General features: G+C 41.6%; 2 protein-coding genes across 5 annotated transcripts in view; one reads left to right on the plus strand and one right to left on the minus strand.

Moving 5' to 3' along the window:
• DSPP (dentin sialophosphoprotein) overlaps positions 1-16,561 on the minus strand; it is a 138,487-nt gene that overhangs the window by 108,814 nt on the left and 13,112 nt on the right. The window lies entirely within an intron of this gene.
• Positions 1-16,561, plus strand: part of SPARCL1 (SPARC like 1) — a 54,037-nt gene that overhangs the window by 34,189 nt on the left and 3,287 nt on the right. For 2 of the 4 annotated variants that reach the window (XR_004526779.2, XR_002174622.3), the window contains 8 exons: positions 166-1,143; positions 2,430-2,502; positions 3,452-3,570; positions 3,801-3,921; positions 5,408-5,544; positions 7,669-7,817; positions 8,657-8,805; positions 9,370-9,563. Coding sequence is in view for 1 of the 4 variants with exons in the window: in XM_033857404.2 (XP_033713295.1) it covers positions 166-1,143; positions 2,430-2,502; positions 3,452-3,570; positions 3,801-3,921; positions 5,408-5,544; positions 7,669-7,817; positions 8,657-8,805 (1,726 nt within the window). In the remaining 3 variants the exon portion in view is untranslated. The remainder of the gene's footprint in view (positions 1-165; positions 1,144-2,429; positions 2,503-3,451; positions 3,571-3,800; positions 3,922-5,407; positions 5,545-7,668; positions 7,818-8,656; positions 8,806-9,369; positions 9,564-16,561) is intronic. The other 2 variants (XR_012332187.1, XM_033857404.2) reach the window with 2 other exon arrangements.

Here is a 16,561-nt window from a genome sequence, read left to right on the forward strand (position 1 = left end):
GGTTAAACTTGTAGCTATCGAATGTGAAGAACATCAAAAGTAAGTTTATAAGACATTATGTGAAGAAAAAGAATGAAGAAATATTCAATGTTGGCTTATGAATTGTAAATATGATGTAGATATGACATAATCATTTGTTTCAAGGATAAACTTTTTTCTTTTTAGCCTGAAAAATCTTCAGTACTAAAGTCAGAGGAGGAAAACCATGACCAGTCAGCAGATCAGGACCAGAGTTACAGCCAACACCTGGGATTACAGGATCAAGAGAAAAGTGAAAGTGACTTAATTGAGAATTTGGAGTATACACCAACTGAAGGTACACTGGACCTTAAAGAAGATATGAGTGAGCCTCCAAAGGAAAAGCTCCCCGAAGGATTCCTTGGTCATGATGTTAGTCCCACTGTAGATTCTAATCAACAAGAAAGCATCACAGAGACAGAGGAAAACCAAGAACAACCTATAAATGACTCACATCCTCAGTTGAACGGGAGCAGCAAACAGAGCCAAGACCTAAGTGTTCAAGGAAACCAAGAGCAGGGTCCAAATATCCCAAATGGAGATGAGGAAGAGCCAGGTAAAATTGGTACCCACAATGATAACCAAGAAAGGGAGAGAGAAGTTCCCGAGCAGCATTCTACCAGCAATCAGGAAGAAGACAGTACACAGTCTGATGGTATTTTGGAAGAGTCCTATCAACCAACTCAAGTAAGCAAGATGCAGAAAGATGAATTTGAACAGGGTGGCCAAGAACAAGAAGAGGAAAACTCCAATGCAGAGATGGAAGAGGAAACTGCATCAAAAATCAGTAAGCCCAATCAAGATAAAGAATGGCAGAGCCGAGAAGCACAGCCTGGCCTTGAAGTTATCAGCAACCATGAGGAGATGGACAAAAAGACTCTTTCTGAGCCTTTGCTGGTGGAGCCTACGGATGGTAACATCATGCCCGGAAATCATGGGACTGATGATGACGGCGATGATGGCCCCAGGCACAATGCGAGTGAGGAGTACTTCAACCCAAGCGAGGCTTTCCTGGAGAATGAAAGAGCTCAATCCAATTACTATCACATTAACTATGAGGAGCAAAGAGAAAAAGCACGTGAGAATGAGAATGTAGATACCAGCGAACCTGTAGAAAACCGAGGGGTGAGATTGTTTACAATGATGCTTGTCCGATAAAGTGGTTAGCTTTTCAAAAAATAGCCATGACCTTTCTCTGTGCTCCTGCAATCCCTTGTGCTCATCTCTTAGTACATTACTAAAATATATTATAATTATTTATTTTTCTCTACATCTCCATCATTAGTCTGAAAATGCCTGTTTTATTTGGGTTCCCCTAGAAGCATATCCTGGATTTTAGTGCAGTTTGTTTGAGAAGTTCAGGGAACAAAGGAAGCTAATCAACGGTACATAATTAACGCCATGGAAAGCACATTCCTCTGGATTAGCCCCTTTGGAGAGTGAGGGACCTATGGCTTTTATATAAGCTGAGGATTACTAGGAGAGGTGTGAATTCCCCAGCACTTCCAGTCTGTCCTTGGGCAGGCCATATAGAGTGTCGTGGTTTTCCAGGCACAGAGATGCAGATACCGGCAGTTGAACGTCCCTGGCACTAACTAGAGTGGTAAATTCTGATAGATAAGAGGGATGGGAGGCATGACAACTGCTGCTCTCATGCCTTGATAGCAGGTGCCAGGTCATAGTCAAGTTGATCACCAATGTCTAGCAAAATGCCTCTAACATAATAACGTAAGAGATCCAGCAATGTTTATTGATTTAGCTATAAAGGCAAAGAACAAAGACTTCAGCTACAGCTTTTTGAAGCAAACACACACCAAAATGATAATCGGGAAACAGCAACAGGGTGAGGGAAGGGAAGAAACATATTGCAATTTGGTTGTTTAATCATTTGGAGCTTTCATGCAAAACTCTGGCAGCCACCCACCAGGAGCACGTAGCACAGCTTTTGGTGGGCAAGGTGAATACTAACTTCGATTCCTGAGAACTCTGCTGCCATTCTAAGGCAGGAGTTTTCTTACATTTTAGAAACCTGGTAAGAAACGTTTCCCAATAGCGTCACAGAGATTACTAATGTAATCATGTCTTAACTATAGAATCACATGGTAATACCACATTTCTACTGTTTTCCCAAACCAAAGGGGAGGTTCCAACTTCGCTTCTGATGTTAGTTCCAATGTTTATTGGGTAATCCCCAGAGATATAGCACTGAACCCAGTTCATAAAGATAGAAATGGCTCCTGTTCTCAGAGGGTTACTGTCTATTTCCACGGCTGCGGCTGGTGTCTTCTCCTTCTGAGATCTGAAACGATCGGAGTATGAAAAACTCTGTGAAGGTACGCACAGTGGAAATATAAATTATGTAAAGGCTTTCCCTAAAATAGACTTCAACTTCTGCTCTTGTTATTATAAAGGCCAAGAAAGCAGAAAGCTCACTGAATGAAGATGACCGTTCAACTGAAGGCAACACAAGGGTGCACAGTGTCGGTGAGTATGGGCTAAGCAAGCAGTCTGTGACTATATGAGGAGAGAGACGGAATAGGCTATGTTGTGCTATCCCCACGCCATCATCTGTGACTACTGCACAGAATTTTTCCTCTCCCCACTCCTCCCCAAGCAAATGCTCCCATAAATTGTTGACATTCTCGTGTGCACATTTGATCTACAACTGTGGTAACTGTGTTTACAAACTGGAAATCCGGTTGCAATGTTACTGCAAAAGCTAGAATTCTTTTTCTCTAAGTCCTTTTGCTTCGAAGAAGAAAAATTGATTCTACCTTATTTACACTCAAATCCATAACTTAGAATTGAGATCTCATATTTAATAAAGACCTAATTTTTTTTTTTTTTTTTTTTTTTTTTTTGCGGTACGCGGGCCTCTCACTGTTGTGGCCTCTCCCATTGCGGAGCACAGGCTCCGGACGCACAGGCTCAGCGGCCATGGCTCACGGGCCCAGCCACTTTGCGGCATGTGGGATCTTCCCGGACCGGGGCACGAACCTGTGTCCCCTGCATCGGCAGGCGGACTCTCAACCACTGCACCATCAGGGAAGCCCCCAAAACCTAATTCTTAATCACATACCCCAATCACAAAATTTTGAATTTCAACCATAAAAATTCTCATGGCTTATTTAACTTTTGGCCAACTTGCACAGCACTGCTCTGTAGACGTCAGACTATGACCATTGCCGGCAGGTCAAGAAAAGTTGTTTGTTCTTTTTAGATCCCCAATCCAAACTGCAAAGAAATCTAGACTATTATGCAAAATAGTCTGGAGCCAGAGGGTCCCACCTGAAAATTAACGCGTCCATTAAAAAGGCTTCTAATGTTTTCCCAAATTTTCTCTTAGTCATGGAAATGGAACTGTCTGGATGAATTTGAGTTTACGTACTCACTTTAGCTTTGTCCATGTTTCCTGTCTAAACTTTTCTGTTAGATTCTTGCATGAGCTTCCAGTGTAAAAGAGGACACGTCTGCAAGACTGATCAACAGGGAAAACCCCACTGTGCTTGCCAAGATCCAGCGACTTGTCCTCCTACAAAACTCCTTGACCAAGTAAGGCTTCTACAAAATGGTCTTTAAGGGACATCAAACAGTTAGTGATTTGAATGAAAGTAATTTGCAGTTGAAATCTTTTGTTAAAGAGAAAAGTGAATGCCCAGGTTATCATCTAATATTTAAACAACAGTCAATAGAAACAGTAGTTCATTAGACTTTAAGGAACAGAGTGTTTTCCCAATGAACATTCCCAAGCCTGAGGTTTTTCTCCTACTTGTCTTTCTTAGGTTTGCGGCACTGACAATCAGACCTACGCCAGCTCCTGCCATCTCTTTGCTACTAAGTGCAGATTGGAGGGGACCAAAAAGGGGCACCAACTGCAGCTGGATTACTTTGGAGCCTGCAAATGTAAGAGTCTAACCACCACTGCTGAAAGTGTTTTGGATGAATCTGAATTATATACATATATATAGGTACTCATATATATGCAGACGACAATAGCAAAAAGTTAATGTAGTTCTGAATCCAGGCTGCACATTAAAATAACTGGGGAGACTTTTTTAAAAATTAGAAGAATAATGTCCAGGCTTTAACTGTAAGAGATTCTGATTTAATTGGACTGGGTTGGAACCTTGGCATTGTTTTTTCACTTGTTTTCAAAGTAACCAAGACAATTCTAATGTGCAGTCAGCGTTCAGAACCACTATGATAATGTTATCCGCTTAATAACTGAGATGAATCATTGGAATTTTGTTAAATTAGTCGTCCTCTTCCAAAAGCGAAGCCTTTGCCAAGAAGTTTTAGTGACAGCATAGTCCTCCAGAAGTTTTTGAAATTGTCTTCCTTCCCCAGGGTACTCTCAATTGTGTTTGGATCTCCTGGTCGCTAAGTGATTCTCCACATTAGCAGTGCTCACTAACCTCTCCTGTCTTTCCAGACACATGAGAGGATTCCGTTTCTCAGCCCCCTTGATGTTAGATGCAGCCATATGAGTTGCTTTGTCCAGTGAAATGCGAGCAAAAGTCATCCGTGGGAGCTCTGGACAGAGCATTTAAGAGCTGTGTATGGCTCTCCATGCCGTCTTCACCTCGTGTTGAGATGATGCTGAATGGCGGTGTCTCCCCCATCCTGAGCCCCAGAGAGACAGAGGAGCAGAGCTCTCCTGCCAACTTACAGGGGACATGCAGCAGGATGGAGAGATAAACGTTTGATGTGATGTACGACATACTAGTCAACACTGCTGTATATGGTATATTTGAAAGTTGCTAAGAGAGTAGATCCTGACAGTTCTCACCACAAGGAAATAAAAAACTCAAGTTAACTATATGAGGTTACAAATGTTTAACTAAACTAATGATTACTGTGGTAATCATTACACAATATATGTATGTCAAGTCATTATGCTGCACACCTTAAACTTACAGTGTGGTATGTCAGTTATACCTGAAAAATATGTTTGTTCCTTTAAGCCACTGAGATTTAACATTATTTCCACAGTATAAGCTAACTGCTGCCTTTTGCTCTTTTCTCCTAATAAATAGCTCTTGTGACCTCCACCTCTGAATTCCAACTCTCTGATTCTAGGGTAGTGGTTCTCAGCCCTGGCTGCACATCACAATTGCTTCTGGAGCTTTTTAAAACACCCTGATGCCCAGGCTCCACCCAGATCAATCAAATCAGGATTTCTTTGAAAGGAAGCTGGCATCTGGTATGTTTTTAAAACACTCCTGGCAATTCTGCTATGGTGCCAGGGTTAAGGACCACTGTTGTGATGGAGGGGCAGTGAGGATGCTGTCAGTCACCGGAAGTTGTCAAGCATCCTGTTATGAGGACTGTCCTTGGGACCGGAGTAAGACCCCCAAATTAAAATCAATTTACTTTCTGCCTGGAACAGCTATCCCTGCTTGTACGGACTTTGAAGTGAACCAGTTTCCTCTAAGGATGAGAGACTGGCTCAAGAATATCCTCATGCAGCTTTATGAACCTAACCCTGAGCACGCTGGATATCTAAATGAGAAGCAGAGAAATAAAGTAAGTTATCCACGGCCAGCTACCTAAGTGTCTGTCTACAGAGCTTGAGGAAAAAAGTGTCAGGGGATGGGGCTGGGGGGAGGGGTATATCAGCCCTTCCTCTGCATATCAGAAACCACACCTAGTTAACACCCATGGATTAACAAAATAGTAGTGGTCATTATTCACGCCTCAAAGCTTGGGACACAGCCAAACCACCCGATTCGTACAGGCAGGGCAGGGGCCTGAGTAAGAGCTCTTGAACTCATCCCTAGAGCAAACTCTGTTGACCAAAATGAACCTCAGTTCAGTGTTTATATGTTCAGGCCCAGGCATGTTATTTAAATCTAAACATGTTTTTTGCCTTTATAGGCCAGACATAGATTTATGATATAAGGGAAATCCATTATTAACAATGTCAGTAATATATTAAGATTAAAAAGTGCAGAATATTAATCCTAGAAGTTCCCAGGGAAAATTCATTCATCAGATAGTTATTGAGTGTATACCAGGTACCTGGAATTGATTTACATGCTGGAAATACAGCAAGGGACCAAACAAAAATCTCTGCCTTCATGAGCCTACATTCTAGGCAAAGAGATGATATATACTTATATACACATGTATGCAAATATGAACATACATGCAAATAAACATTTATGCAAATATGTCAGGTGGGATGAAACATGCTATAAAGAAAAAAATAAAACATGTAGGAGGGTGTGCATTAACTGTGTCAAATGCTGTTTACAGGTTGTTAAGATGGGGACTGAGAGTTGGCCCCTGATTTGGCACATGACAGTCATAGTTGACCATGACAGGAGTTGTTTTTGCAAGAGAAAAGCCTGAATGGATAGGGTTCAAAAGAGAATAGGAGGAATGATGTAAAAGCAGCAAGTAGAGAAGACACTTTGCTGTAAAGGGGAAAAGTGAAATGGGTGGCAGGTGGACAGGAATGTGAGTTCAAGGGTCCTATCTACCAGCGGGAGGTGACAGAGGATGTTTGTATGCCTCTGGAAATAATCCAGTAAAGAAGGAAGGATGCCCAACTGCCACAGGGTATTCTTGAGTAGATGAGAAGGGGTGAGCTTCTGAGCACCAGTGAGCGGCTGGGCTTAGTAGATGAGGAGCGAAGGAATTTCACGCATGGTGACAAGGAGGGAAATTGGTAGATGTGTTCATGAGAACAAGTAGAAGTTCTGTTCTGATTGCTTTCAGTTAGTGCACTAATTGGTAACGTCACAAGCTGGTAGTTTTATATGCATTGCCCCTAAATAATTTCTATCCTCTCTCTTTAACAACACATTGCCACAGACAGCCTTGAGAGCATTAGATACAAAACAGGGAAATTTCAATAGGGGTGTCAAGCAGCATCATGCCAGGGCTGACCTGAGCCGCAGCAGGCACTGGATGGAAATACATAAAGGATTAAGAATGGAGTATGCCAGGACTTCCCCGGTGGTCCAGGGGTAAAGAATCGAATCCGTCTTCCAATGCAGGGGACGCACGTTTGATCCCCGGTCAGGGAACTAAGATCCCACATGCCACGGTGCAACTAAGCCCGCGCGCCACAACTACTGAGCTCACACGCCTCAACTAGAGCCTGAGTGCCGCAAACTACAGAGCCCATGCACCCTGGAACTGGCACGCCACAGCTGCAGAGCCCACGCCACAGCTAGAGACAAGCCTGCATACCACAACGAAGAGCCCACGTGCCTCAACTAAGACCTGATGCAACCAAAAATAAGTTTAATTAATTAATAATAAAAAAAAAAAGAATGGAGTATGCCAGTGGGGAAGAACAGAACTTTTCACCAACAAATGAACAATTTTGTCTAGGTCCGTTCAGCCCTTTTCATTAAAACCTTTTCATAGTTTTAAGAAATATGAGGAACATCACTTGGTTAAAAGATCAAACAAAGTCTTAAATTTCTTCTGAAAACCCCAGGGTTTTTTAAATGTTAGCTGTTATTCTATGCAGAAAGCTGTAGTGTTGATTAGAAGGCATGTAATTTGTTCTCAAATAACATTCTGGGTTTGTTTTCCTCTGTCATGTGAGGAATACTCTTCAAGTAAAGTTTAGCAAGTGATAATTCCATTACACTTGTCTGATTCTCTAATGATCATCTCCCTTCCTAATCTCAGGTCAAGAAAATTTACCTGGATGAAAAGAGACTCCTGGCTGGGGACCACTCGCTTGACCTTCTCTTAAGAGACTTTAAGAAAAACTACCACATGTATGTGTATCCGGTACACTGGCAGTTCAGTGAGCTGGATCAACATCCTAGGGACAGGTAAACACTTTCCACCTTCCCGTTAACTAGGTCATCTCCCTGATACAATGTCTAGTTATCTGTACCCAAGAATTCTAAACAGATTTACGAAACTTCCGAGTTCCATTTTAGAACACAGAAATGTCAAGCAAATACGGTTATGAGTCTAAACACAAAGCTGCTTTGAGGGACTTCCCTGGCCGTCCAGTGCTTAAGATTTCGCCTTCCAATGCAGGGGGTGTGGGTTTGATCCCTGGGCAGGGAGCTAAGATTCCACATGCCTCGCGGCCAAAAAACCAAAACACACAACAGAAGCAATATTGTAACAAATTCAATAAAGACTTTAAAAATGGTCCACATCCAAAAAATTTAAGAAAAAAAGAAAAGTGCTGCTTTGACCATAACAGAATATGGCCACAATTCCACAAGCTCCCAAGTTTCCATGTTAGGGTCCAGCCTCCCGAGAGGCTCTTTCCACTCTTCCTCATTCTTGATCCTAAATTCTGAAGCTAATCTGATTGGCCCCAGTTGGATTAAGCACCTACGTCTGGAATGATCCAGTACTGCCAGTGGTAAGAGCCAGGTTGTATAAACATGATTGTTGGGATGCAGCCCTATAAATTTAGGGTGGAGGGACGAGAGTTCCTAGGGAAGAAGGAAACCTTATGAATTGACATCCCAAAAGCTGTCTGTCTTACCCACAAATCGTTTATTTCATTTGTAGCTCTTCATGAACGCACTCCTTATTTGCCGTCCTCAGCAGCCTTGGGGAAGAAAAATGCCCTTGGTGGTCGTAAGAGTTAGCTCTTCATACACAAGTTAGTAACCCAGTTAATTGGCTGCCATTTATCTCATTGCAGGGTCTTGACCCACTCTGAGCTCGCTCCTTTGCGGGCATCTCTGGTGCCCCTGGAACACTGCATAACGCGCTTCTTTGAAGAGTGTGACCCCAACAAGGATAAGCACATCACCCTGGAGGAGTGGGGTCACTGCTTTGAAATTAAAGAAGGTAAATTCATCATCAGCCCAGGGAGGGGGGTGTCCTCTTCTCCAGATAAGCCCTAAGCCTGCAGCCCTCATAGACAGGTCCTGCTGTGTGTTCAAATTGAAACCTAGAGACCACAAGGTGGCAGACTGCAAGGTTTTTTCTTACTCCCTTTATGATCTCTGTTTCAAAGTGTAGCAAGGGTAAATATTTAAGGGGTAACTGCACTGAGGTCTCAGAAATTGGCTAAGCCTAAGAAAGTGATGTGAATCCAGAGAGCTGCGCCAAATCTCCGAAGGCTACCTTTCTACGGAAGGAAGGAAGGACTTTATATCCTTCCTTAACCTGAGTATTGGGCCAAACTTTAAAAAATCATATGTGAAGAGTAAAACAGCAAGCTTGATCCTGAAAATGGGAGATGCCAGAAGAATCTTAGAATTGAGTACCAACACACTAAAGATTGTCACCAGTTGTGCCCAGGTGTTATTCCTTTAATCCAAAAGGAATTCCCCTGCAGCGGAGGAATTTAAATTTAGACATTTGTTTTGCTAGGTTATGTCTTAATGTACTTCCTTTTCTTTTCCTAAGTTACAGTTGATTTTTATGAGCAAGGCTGTTTTTTAATAATCGAGATATGAAAGGTGTTCAAACAATGAGCAATCAAAACTGCTCACAGAATGTAAATCAACAATGAACATCAAATCTCTAAAGCAGAGGTTTTACCCATGTGTTCACGACATACGTATACGTAGGATGACTATGCAGCCAAGAAATAAAGAAACGTAAGTTCATCAAAGGTCAGAGTTTCCCCAAAAGAGGTAACTGTGTGAACTTCACTCTAAAAATATTCTTTATGCATATGTATGATGGCTTGAAATTGCAAAGAAAGAGTTGCAATATGAGGATTTAGTTATTTACTGATAAATAGATAAGCAGAAAAGGTCCTTTTCCTCTACAGTGTTATTCTGTGAAATAAGTACAACTGCAATGAGCAAAGAATGAATCTTTTTGTAAGCACCTAGTTCTGTGTATTAGTTGTCCATTTCTGCACAAGAAATTACCTTAAAGATTAGAAGCTTAAAATCTCTCTCAACGTTTCTGAGGATTAGGAATCCGGGAGGACCTCACCTGGATGGATCTGCCTTAGGATCTGCTCTAAGCTCACTTACATGGCTATTGGTAGGAGGCTTCAGTTCCTAACCATGTGGTCCTTTGCACGGTGCTTCTCATAACATGGTGTCTGGTTTCCTCCAGAGCAAGTGATCAGAGACAGAGATAGAAAGAGAGAGTCCAAGACAGAAGCCGCAGTTCCCTGTAGGACTAATCTCAGAAGTGACATATTTCTGCCATATTCTGTTTGTCACACAGTCTAACCCTGCTACAATGTGGGGGGAGACCACAGGAGATGGGGATCACTGGGGGCCAGAGTGGAGACTGTCGGACCCCATACTGTTTACATCCTATTAACATCAATAGGAAATTAACAGGCAATTAAGACCCAGTCTTATGCAAATAATGCCAATTTCCTTTCTAACACCTATTCTATAAGCACAGTACTTACAAATTCATATACATCCCTAAAAATGGCTAACAATGTTTTTTCCAATTCCCATGTTGAAAAGATAAAATGTACCCAAGGACAGCTGCCCCGACCCCTCCCCACCACCATTATCAAGAAAAAAACTTAGCTGGGACAGGACATATTTATGTATGCCCTTTTATATGGCACGTGATTTTAAAGGAGTGATCCAAAGGTAAATTTAAAGAGAGGCCATTTAAGGAAACCAGTTGCACTTCACTGTTCCTTTCAAAATTTCTGGCAGCTCTTCAGCATATGAGCCTACTCAGGCCCTGTGCTGGGGGGTTGTCTGGGAGAAGCAGGAAGGGCTTAAATTCTGTGACTCGCAAAGCTCCTAACATTCTTGTTTGTTCACTGTGGTTTGGCCATGATTACATTTTGAAGAAGGGAAACAATTATCACACAATAAGCCAGCAAAGCAGATATTAAATATTCAGTCAGGACATGGAAACAAGTTACTGCTTTGGGATTCAGCTAGGGAGAGAAAAAAAATGTCTATCTGTAAGCATACAAATGTATTCTCTCGGGACGGAGAAATCCACAGGACAAGATAAATTGTAGCCAGTGTTGTCCTGAATTTTAACCTCCTTTGCTCTGAACTAGATGTGCTCAAATATTCCAGCTCTGTTATTAACTAGCTATGAAAATTAGGGCATGCCACTCATCCTCAGCAGGTCTCATTCTCCTTGTGTGTAAAAATGGGATTCAATTACGAGGTGAAGGAGTCTTATTTATTTAGTGCCTATGACATACTGTGGATTAACATATATCCACATTAATCTTTAGGAAAACCTTTCAAGCTAGACGAACAGAGGAAATAAGTCACATCATGCAGGTCCTACTAAGCCAGTTAAAGACATTATCCTCAGAGTACTGGAGGATGCCAAAAGGGTTTTTAACAAGGGAGTGATTTCACTGGATTTGTACTTAAGAAAGATTCTTTTGGTTACACTGTGGATAAGCCGGAGAACTGTTGTGGTGAACCCAGGCAAAAGTTGATGAGAACCTGAATTAGGGCAGTTATAGTAGGGAAAAAGAAAAGTAAACATATTCCAATATATTTTAAAATATCAATATATTCAAGATATAGTTGAGAATATAAACATATTCAAGATGTACAGTATGCAGAAATAATAAGACAGTGTTTCATAGGAAATACGTGGAGGCAGGAAGCAGGCAGTTAGGTTGAGAGGAAGAGAAGTACAATGCCTAGGTTCCTGGCACAGGCCAGGCAGGGTGAGGAGAGGTACCTTCCACTGAGACAGAAAACACAAGAACAGAAGCAGGTTTGGGGGGAAAAGATAAATTCCATCTGGGACACATTAAATTTTGAAGTCGCTGGGTGACAACGTACAGCTGATAGTTGAGGGACTTCCCTGGGGGTCCAGTGGTTAAGATTCTGCACTTGCAATGCAAGTGGCGAGGGTTTGATCCCTGGTCAGGGAGCTAAGAGCCCACAGGCTGTGCAGCACTGCCAAGAAAATAAAAATGAAAAAAAAAGATAGTTGAATATATGGGCCTGCTTTTCAAGACAGAATTTAGGAATTGAAATACATATGTGGGGATTGTGAGCATACAGAAAATAATTGATACCAGGGAAGGAAATTAATTTTCTTAGGAAAATGTGCTGAGTTACATGGAAAAGGGTTTTGGGTTGAATACCAAGGAACAACATCTAGATGATGGATACAGGAGGAAGAAGGAGTACATGAAGCAGAATGAAAAGTCTCCTGAAAGAAAAAAGGAAAGAGGATAGTGGGCTTCCCTGGTGGCGCAGTGGTTGAGAGTCCGCCTGCCGATGCAGGGGACGCGCGTTCGTGCCCCGGTCCGGGAAGATCCCACATGCCGCAGAGCGGCTGGGCCCGTGAGCCATGGCCGCTGAGCCTGCGCATCCGGAGCCTGTGCTCCGGCAACGGGAGAGGCCACAACAGTGAGAGGCCCGCGTAACGCAGGAAAAAAAAAAAAAAGAGGATAGTGCCATATCTAAGGAGGTGTTTCAAAGAGGAGGAAGAGATCACAGTGCTAAATGCTGCTGAGATGTCAAGTAAGGTAAAAGACTGAGAATATTCATTGGACGTAGAAATAAGGATACCCTGGATGGCCTTGGAAGAGCAGTTTTTGTGGAAAGGTAGAGATGGAAGCAAGACACATAAGAAAGAAGAGGAGATAAGAAAGGCTAAAGAGTGAAGGTTTGAAAGCAGGAATGAGCTAGAGAGGGATATAGAGTTGAGGGAAGCATTTTTGAGAATATAAGAGGCTTGAGCTTTTATCATTTATTCATGCATTCATTCCTTCAACAAGTCTTTACTGGTGGTCTACATAGTACCAGGCACTGTTCTCAAGGCTGGATATGCAGCATATTTAAACATTAATAGGAAGGGCCCGTTAAAAAAAAAAAAAGGAAAGATTGAGGATATAAGAAAAAAAGAGGAAAATAGGGGAGAATTCTGAGATCAGAAGAGATCCTGAGCACAGGCAGAGGATTAGCCTCCAAGTCAACAGGAGGGACATCTCTCATCTGAACAGAAAGAAGACAGCAAGATGGCGGAGTAGAAGGACGTGCCCTCACTCGCTCATGCAAGAGCACTGGAATCACAACTAACTGCTGAACAATCATCGACAGGAAGGCACTGGAACCCACCAAAAAATATACACCACATCCACAGACAAAGGAGAAGCTGCAATGAGACAGCAGCAGGGGCACAATCATGATAAAATCAAATCCCATAACTGCTGGGTGGGTGACTCAAACTGGAGAACAATTATACCACAGAAGTCCACCCACTGCAGTGAAGGTGCTGAGCCCCATGTCAGGCTTCCCAACCTGGGGGTCCAGCGACAGGAGGAGGAATTCCCAGAGAATCAGACTTTGAAGGCTAGTGGGATTTGATTGCAGGACTTCAACAGGTGTGGGGGAAACAGAGACTCCACTCTTGGAGGGCACACACAAAGTAGTGTGCACATTGGGACCCAGGGGAAGGAGCAGTGACCCCAGAGGAGACTGAACCAGACCTACCTGCTAGTGTTGGAGGGTCTTCTGCAGAGGCGGGGGGCAGCGGTGGCTCACCACAGGGACAAGGACACTGGCAGCAGAAGTTCTGGGAAGTACTCCTAGGCGTGAGCCCTCCCAGAGTCTGCTATTAGCCCCACCAAAGGGCCTGTAGCCTCCAGTGCAGGGTCACCTCAGGCCAAACAACCAACAAGGAGGGAACTCATCCTCACCCATCAGCAGACAAGCGGATTAAAGTTTTTCTGAGCTCTGCCCACCAGAGCAACACCCAGCTCTACCTACCACCAGTCCCTCCCATCAGGAAGCCTGCACAAGCCTCTTAGGTAGCCTCATCCACCAGAGGGTAGACAGCAGAAGCAAGAACTACAATCCTGCAGCCTGTGGAATGAATACCACATTCACAGAAAGATAGACAAGGTGAAAAGGCAGAGGGCTATGTACCAGATGAATAAATAAGATAAAACCCCAGAAAAACAACTAAATGAACTGGAGATAGGCAACCTTCCAGAAAAAGAATTCAGAATAATGATAGTAAAGATGATCCAGGACCTCGGAAAAAGAATGGAGGCAAAGATCAAGAAGATGAAAGAAATGTTTAACAAAGACCTAGAAGAATTAAAGAATAGACACCTAGAAAAATTAAAGAACAAACCAATGGAGATGAACAATATAATAACTGAAATGAAAAATACACTAGAAGGAATCAATAGCAGAATAACTGAGGCAGAACAATGGATAAGTGACCTGGAAGACAGAATGGTGGAATTCACTGCAATGGAACAGAATAAAGAAAAAAGAACAGAAAGAAATGAAGACAGCCTAAGAGACCTCTGGGACAACATTAAGCACACCAACATTTGCATTATAGGGGTCCCAGAAGGAGACGAGAGAGAGAGAGAGAGAGAGAGAGAGAGAGAAAGGGGACCCGAGAAAATATTTGAAGAGATTATAGTTGAAAACTTCCCTAACATGGGAAAGGAAATAGCCACCCAAGTCCAGGAAGTGCAGAGAGTCCCATACAGGATAAATTCAAGGAGAAACATGCCAAGACACATAGCAATCGAACTGACAAAAATTAAAGACAAAGAAAAATTATTAAAAGCAACAAGGGAAAAATGACAAACAACATACAAGAGAATGTACATAAGGTTAATAACTGATTTCTCAGCAGAAACTCTACAAGCCAGAAGGGAGTGGCATGATATATTCACAGTGATGAAAGGGAAAAACCTACAACCAAGATTACTCTAGCCGGCAAGGATCTCATTCAGATTCGATGGAAAAATCAAAACTTTACAGACAACCAAAAGCTAAGAGAATTCAGCACCACCAGACCAGCTCTACAACAAATGCTAAAGGAACTTCTCTAGGCAGGAAACACAAGAGAAGGAAAAGACCTACAATAGCAAAGCCAAAACAATTAAGAAAATGGTAATAGGAACATACATATCAATAATTAGCTTAAATGTAAATGGATTAAATGCTCCAAAAAAAAGACATAGACTGGCTGATGGATACGAAAGCAAGACCCATATATATGCTGTCTACAAGAGACCCACTTCACACCTAGGGACAAGTACAGACAGAAAGTGAGGGGATGGAAAAAGATATTCCATGCAAATGGAAATCAAAAGAAAGCTGGAGTAGCAATTCTCATTTCAGAAAAATTAAACTTTAAAATAAAGACTATTACAAGAGACAAAGAAGGGCACTATGTAATGATCAAGGGGTCAATCCAAGAAGAAGATAAAACAATTGTAAATATTTATGCATGCAAGATAGGAGCACCTCAATACATAAGGCAAATGCTAACAGCCATAAAAGGGGAAATCGACAGTAGCACAATAGTAGTTGGGGACTTTAACACCCCACGTTCACCAATGGACAGATCATCCAAAACAAAAATAAATAAGGAAACAGAAGCTTTAAATGACACAATAGACCAGATAGATTTAATTGATATTTATAGGAGATTCCATCCGAAAACAGCAGATAACACTTTCTTCTCAAGTGTACGTGGAACATTCTCCAGGATAGGTCACATCTTGGGTTACAAATCAAGTCTCAGTAAATTTAAGAAAATTGAAATCATATCAAGCATCTTTTCTGACCACAACACTATGAGATTAGAAATCAATTACAGGGAAAAAAACGTAAAAAACACAAACACATGGAGGTTAAACAATACATTACTAAATAACCAAGAGATAACTGAAGAAATCAAAGAGGAAATCAAAAAATACCTAGAGACGGATGACAACAAAAACACGATGATCCAAAACTTTTGGGATGCAGCAAACACAGTTCTAAGAGGGAAGTTTATAGCAATACAAACCCACCTCAAGAAACAAGAAAAATCTCAAATAAACAATCTAACCTTACACCTAAAGCAATTAGAGAAAGAAGAACAAAACAAGAAAAAACAAGTTAGTAGAAGGAAAGAAATCATAAGGATTAGAGCAGAAATAAATGAAATAGAAACAAAGAAAACAATAGCAAAGATCAATAAAACTAAAAGATGATTCTTTGAGAAGATAAACAAAATTGATAAACCTTTAGCCAGACTTATCAAGAAAAAGAGAGAGAGGACTCAAATCAATGAAATTAGAAATGAAAAAGGAGAAGTTACAACGGACACTGCAGAAATACAAAGCATCATAACAGACTACTACAGGCAACTCTATGCTACTAAAATGGATAATCTGGAAGAAATGGACAAATTCTTAGAAAGGTATAACCTTCCAATACTGAACCAGGAAGAAATAGAAAACATGAACAGACCAATCACAAGTAATGAAATTGAAACTGTGATTAAAAATCTTCCAACAAACAAAAGTCCAAGACCAGATGACTTCACAGGTGAATTCTATCAAACATTTAGAGAAGAGCTAACACACATCCTTCTCAAACTCTTCCAAACAACTCCAGAGGAAGGAATGCTCCCAAACTCGTTGTACAAGGCCACCATCATCCTGATATTAAAACCAGACAAAGATACTACAAAAAAAGAAAATTACAAACCAATATCACTGATGAATATAGATGCAAAAATCCTCAACAAAATACTAGCAAACGGAATCCAACAGCACATTAAAAGATTCATACACCATGATCAAGGAGGATTTATCCCAGGGATGCAAGGATTCTTCAATGTACACAAATCAATCAATGTGAAAAACCATATTAACCAA

The sequence above is a fragment of the Tursiops truncatus genome, chromosome 5, assembly GCF_011762595.2.
Source record: "Tursiops truncatus isolate mTurTru1 chromosome 5, mTurTru1.mat.Y, whole genome shotgun sequence".
Classification (NCBI taxonomy): Eukaryota; Metazoa; Chordata; class Mammalia; order Artiodactyla; family Delphinidae; genus Tursiops; species Tursiops truncatus.